The 6,172-nt window shown below is 42.8% G+C and overlaps 1 protein-coding gene across 1 annotated transcript; it reads right to left on the bottom strand.

The window, feature by feature from the left end:
• Positions 1-2,602: 2,602 nt before the first annotated feature.
• Positions 2,603-4,121, bottom strand: MlpSTE3.3 (mating type STE3 pheromone receptor; the record flags this gene model as incomplete). Its single annotated transcript, XM_007418926.1, has 6 exons — positions 2,603-2,774; positions 2,848-3,074; positions 3,156-3,385; positions 3,465-3,773; positions 3,835-3,907; positions 3,972-4,121. The coding sequence occupies 6 exons, from the start codon at positions 4,119-4,121 to the stop codon at positions 2,603-2,605; spliced, it is 1,161 nt and encodes a 386-aa protein (XP_007418988.1).
• Between the last annotated feature and the right edge of the window lie 2,051 nt (positions 4,122-6,172).

The raw sequence follows: 6,172 nt of genomic DNA, 5'->3' as shown, positions 1-6,172 counted from the left end.
AAGTTGAAGATGAAGAAGATCAGTCGCTTCCGATAAGTCCAGTAGAGCTGATGGATCTTTTAGCCAAGCAGTCAAATCCGCCCCCCCCACGTACCAGAAATGATCAGCTGGTGATATGGAGAATGAACCACTGGGTGAAAACTCAAATGATGCCTCACTTACAGAGAACAAAGGAACAAGTGACAAGGATTCAATCCTTTGGGAGAAGGCTGGAACAGGACATGGGAGCCTCCACCAGTTGACAAAATCATATTTAACTTAGAAATGTTGAAAGCAATCAATGCATTACTTCCACAAATTAATATCCCAAGCTGGGTCAAACGAGCAATACCGGTTCTTGGCAAAGCTTCATTTGGAAAACTCAAGGCTGATGAGTGGAGAAATCTGTTCACCATTCAACTACCTTCAATACTCATTCCAATATGGTACGGTCAATACAATGTGCAGAGTTTGCTCAGTATCAAAGTTGTTACTACAAAAATGATAGTTCGGAGTCAAAATGAGTGTATCAGAAGACAGAAATGATAGTTTGGAGTCAAACTGAGTGTATGAGTATACAGACAAAGCAGTTGAGCATATTGGAAGATGAATACACTCTTTTTGAATCCAAAGTGAGTGTATCAGAAGATGTAAATAGCAGTTTGGAGTTGAAATAATGTACTGCTTTTTCTGGCTTCTGATACACTCATTTCAACTCCAAACTTCTTTTTCCGTCGTCCCATGCACTCATTTTGACTCCAAACTGCTTTTCCCGTGTTGTGATACACTCATTCTGACTGTGATATGCTTTTTACGTCTTCTGATACACTCATTTTGACTCCAAACTGCTTTTTCAGTATTCCAATACTCTCATTTTGACTTGAAAAATGTTCTTCATTACCCTTCAGACCAGTCTGGAGTTTTAGGCACTGGATTTATAGTGCCTACATATGCAAGACTGCACGTAGGCACTTATTTGAGCTGAAAATTGAATGTAGGCATAACCAAATGATTCCTCCATGGGTTTTTGAACATGTAGGCGTCATTTTGGATGGTTTCCAGTGCCTACATCATAAACGTAGGCGCTTTTTTTGGGAACCACCCATGTAGACGTAATTTGGCCAGTACCAGATGGTTTTCTTGCAGGCTGCAAATAGCAACGGCCTATCAAAAAGACACTTGTCTCCTTGTTACATCAAGGAACTTGGAGAAAAGTTTGTACCGTCCATTCATGTCTCAACTCACACTCCTACAGACTCAAACTTCAAGGTTCTCATGCCTTGGAAGGCTGATGAGCCATCCTTGAGCGGCCATTATCAAAGCCCTATTGGTGCTCTAATATTGTTTGCCCAATGCACCAGAGTAGACATATCTTTTGCTAATATAAGTCCTTTGTCACAGTTTTTACGTGATCCTTCTGAAGCTCACTTGCTTGCTGCTGTAAGATTCATGAACTATCTCCTCACCACCGCTCATCTCAGTCTCACTCTTGGTGGTCCATCAACTATTTCTGTGTACTCCGATTTGCATTGGGCCAAAGATCTACACAACTGTAGGTCCACATCTGGCTATACTTATCATTGGGGGCAGAGAGCTATATTATTGTGGAGATCCCGCAAGCAGGCAACAGTATCTCTCTCCAGTACAGAGGCTGCATATAAAGCACTATCTGACTCAATCTGTGAAGGCATCCAGCTCAAGACCTTAATGTTTGAACTTTGCATCACCACTCCCCCAACAATTCCTTCTCACGTAGATAATGAGAGAGCAGAAGGGCTAGCAAAGAATCCTCAGCACCATTCAAGAACCAAGCATGTTCACACAAGGTATCACTATGTTTGGGAGTGTGTTCAAAACAGATCTATTCTCATAAGACATGTTGCTTCAAAAGACATGTTAGCTGATATGTTGACCAAACCCTTAGGCTGTGTATTGCTTCAGTCTCATAGAACCCTGTTTGGCATTGGGTGAATTTTTTTGTTCCTATTTTTCTCTTTCTGTTTTTTTTGATTTTTTTTCTTCTACATTGCTATCTCATTTAATCTATTTTTTATTTCTCTCTCAATTTTTTTTGAAGTGTTTGATGTACTTGTTGTACACAAGGGGGGTGTTGGGATAGTCCTGCGTGACTTTCAATCTATTATGTAAAAGTCCTGCAAGACTGACTCGAGATACATAGATTCCAAGTGTGTGCCTAACAAACCTGTTACGTCATGAGAAATTTGTTATGTAAAAGGTTCTCTATATATCCTACTGGAGCAGCTAGGGAAAGGTGCTTCTTCTTCACCTTTCCTTTGTCTCTTTCTCTGACTGCTGCAGAGCTCATAACTGACCTCTGACAACTCAAGGTAAGAGAGGCCAGGAATGCTACACAGCGCTCCATGAGCTGGTCGTGAAATTTTAGGATAGGAACAACCCTAAGTTTGGGTTCTAGGAACCCCGACAGTCCGTGAGTTCACCTTGAGGATATCATGGGTTTTACCCAACCTGTTTTCTGTTTCCGGAGTCATCCATTTTTTTAATGTAACTTGAAACACTGCAAATCATTTGGTCGACAACGTGAGGTCCTTTCCGATTATGAAAGAAACAGGTTGGAACTCGGGAGACACGAAGTCCCAGATTTCTAAGAACAAAGTAAGGTGTGCTCCTGTTTTACAGAAACATGGTTATCATCGCGAACCCCTGAAACACACATATGTGAGTTTAACTCTATGAATGGACATTCAGCTGGGAAGGGTCTGAGAGGACATGCTGGATGATTGATGGAATGATCATGATCCAACGGAGCAGGAAACCTTGAAGAAAGAACAAAGCAGATTTTTGATCAGACGGATATCATGAAGTTGGTTCAAAGGAGATAACACTTACTGTACTTTTTTGACTCCATCTGCTTTGTTCAGTGTTCCCCTCAAAAATCTATCTGGTCGAACCCATTTGCCCAAACGATCCAAGCGGATGAGACTAACAAGCCTCTTGTATATAATGATGGACTCGCTCGCAAAAGAAAAGAAAATGAACACGGTAGATCCTGAAGTGACGAATACCCAGTCACGGGATTTCAGCTCATACAGAGGATTTTGTCGGACGTCTGAAAGCTATGACGAAATAACATAAGGATTAAAAACTCCCTGAAAGATACGCAGGTTTTTAATTGACGGACTGATGGATATGTTCACCTTGTTATCATCATTGTGTATTGTCTGCCAAGAAGTCCAAGGAACGTAAGGTCCGGTATCGTAGACTGTGGTAATAGTTCCCAAAATGGTGACAGGTGCCGAGATGCATAAATACGTAGCGGCGAGGGCACACATGCGGACAAACCGGGACAGATTTAAGGGTGTTTGGGACTTTGCAACGAGTGCTTTGAGATTCGTGTGCTGGCGAATCAACCAATACAGCACATACACTTGCCGGTGTGCAAAAAGAATAATAAGTCACAGTTCGCCAATCGTTCTATCTCGCCATCTCAGTTCGATATAACCCACCTGAATAGCCGCAAGACACTCCACAGAGAATCGGAGACCACATCAAGACGATGAATATTCCCGGCCAGGTAAGGGCTGACACATTGGAACAACCAACCAACTTATATACTTGATATCTAGAGACTTGGACGATCAATGACGCCAAACCGATCAATGCAGGAATCCCGAATGACATGCTGTAATCGGCCACCATCCTTCGTCTGGCTGTTTCGCGACATTCGAGAGCCTTGTTGGGAGTTACAATGTGAGCCAAGTATCGGATGATGCACCAATTCGAGATCAGGAGACCGAGTGGACCGATCAAACCCAGCTGTGTGATGGAATTACCAGTCAGCCGTGCGAGCTTGTCACCATGAGGAGGACTTGCGACCTGCCTTGGCCGAAATGTCGCAGAATATTGGAGCACGATCTATAGCGTCATGTGGCCATAAAATACCATTAATCTACCCAAGAAGAGGCGACTTCAAAATTCAAATCCCGCCAGGAAGCAAAAAAGTATCAACTCACGAAGGCTAAAGCATTGAGTACCACGACCCAGATACCAAAACATGCAGGCCCCGAATGACCTTGTAACATGTGAGATACGGTGGGGACTACGTTTATCAAAGAACACAGGAAGGACAAGAGAAGATACAGTATGAATGCTGTGGAAGGCATTGCTAGAGTGCTTCAGCGAAAGATTCTAGTATGAGGCATGGCGCGATTATCCTCCAGGAAATCGCTTCGTTTTGTACCTAAACCATGTGTAATTTATGGTGCTCGATGCATGTGACTCCCATTCATCAACTCCAAGTATGGTTCCAAAACACGGTGTACAAAACAATGTAGGGGGTTTCGCTGCGTCGCCTTTCAAGTTCGACGATGCAGGCGATCGTGATCATTTGCCTTTCAGAGAACATACCGTCTGATCGTCATCCTACCGTCTACCGAAGAAATCATGGACTGAGCGTAATGTCAATGCTTCTTGCTATGCGTTCATTTGAGAGAATAGCCTTATCAGTCTTCACGTGAGAGGGCGTGAGACTACAGACCGTACAGCTCCGTATACAGCCGTTTGGGTTGATCGAGACGCAGATGCATGCGTCTTCTTTCGCATCTTTCCTTTCGCTGCCCGACCTGTCGGATGTGTCTTTGTCGATTTGATGACTCTCGATAGCTCTTGATAGCTCTCAATATCATTTATTTCTGTTGTTTCATTTTGGTTTCGTTTGATCAATCATCGTTATGCTTTTTAAACACACTGCCCACAGAATCAAGTCCACTACAAAAAAAAGTTGATTTTCCCCGGGGAATTTTGGTTTCAGATTTGGGAAAAATCACGTGATCTCTGTACACCGTGTACATTACCCATACATCTTGATCGGCCGTACAGCTCTGTGCGCTCGGTCCCATGTACGGCGTGCCTTCGTCAGACGACTGTACACATCCACCAAAACGGGCTGAGCCATCGGTCGCGTCCAACAGCTCGAAACGACATATTTTGAGCCAATTGCAAACGGCTGTTTTCATCCAGTCGTTGTCGTTGTTGTCACTTTTGTAATATACTGATTAATGGCTGTCACAAGGATGAGAACAAAACAAGTGCGAGCAGTTAAATCACTCATCTACTTTTCCTTCTTCACAATCTTTCTCCAATGCCTCTTTGATTTTCAATACAAAGATAAGTTCGATGGTTCCCCTTATAGATCAATCTCAGCAACTACCTCTTTCCCCTTTGTTGGTTTGTTTTTGTGTGTTTGGATCTTTGTTGGACCGCACCACAAATAACAGGAATGACCTGCCTTGCCACCCAGCCAATCATCTCATTCACTTCATTCACAACTCAGTCATCCTAGGTCCATCGCCCTCTTGAAGATACCTGATATCTCACCCAGAAAGTTGACTATCCAACAAAGGAAAGCAGTCGGAGATCCCACTACTGCATCGTCATCTGATGATTCATTCTCGCCACCCTCACCTCATACAAATTGAACGTCTAAGGAAGTGACCATTAATTGTTACGTATGAAGACAATCCACAAGATTCAATACTCAAGTCTTCAAATCTCCTACTCAACTTGATTTTCTTGATTCTCTTGATTCTCATATTCCTTTCTATGATCGTCATCGTCATTCAATCGCTTACATTTTTAGAAGAGCAGAGTCTCTCCAAAAATATTATCAATTTTGATTCAATCGATTTGAACATATATCCACTATCATTTAGTCGAGATTCAGTTATAAGTACCTCTGCCAAGTGATTTTGTCTAGAGATTCAGATTGACCCGAAGGATGAGTGTGGGCGGGTAGGTTATCAAATTTATTTGAAGTGAATGGCCTAGCAAAAATTGTTTTGTGCTAGCTGAGTTAGTTTAATACAGACAAATAATGCAGCAATAGATAGAGAGACCAGTAAACAACATCAGTGTCATGGCATGAAATATGATGTCCAGGATCTGAGTCTGACAGTCGTGAAGAAAAATCAAGGGACCCCGGAGTGAGGGACGACAACGACAAAAACAGCTGCTTGCAATTGTTTCAGTGAAATGTTGTTTGGAGTTGTTGGACACGACTGATACATGAACCACCTGTCCTTCGTTTCTTGGCCTGCCAATGCCAGGAGATGGTGTTCCAGCCTGAGATTGAATTGAAGGGTCCATAGAGACAAAGATGGATGAGACACATTGTGGTATCAGTTCGACTGACAATGGTGCCAGTGGTGAGGATGTG

Source organism: Melampsora larici-populina (genome assembly GCF_000204055.1).
Source record: "Melampsora larici-populina 98AG31 unplaced genomic scaffold MELLAscaffold_113, whole genome shotgun sequence".
NCBI lineage: Eukaryota > Fungi > Basidiomycota > Pucciniomycetes > Pucciniales > Melampsoraceae > Melampsora > Melampsora laricis-populina.
The sequence above is the reverse complement of the archived record's forward strand: the minus strand, read 5'-3'. Positions and strand labels throughout refer to the sequence as shown.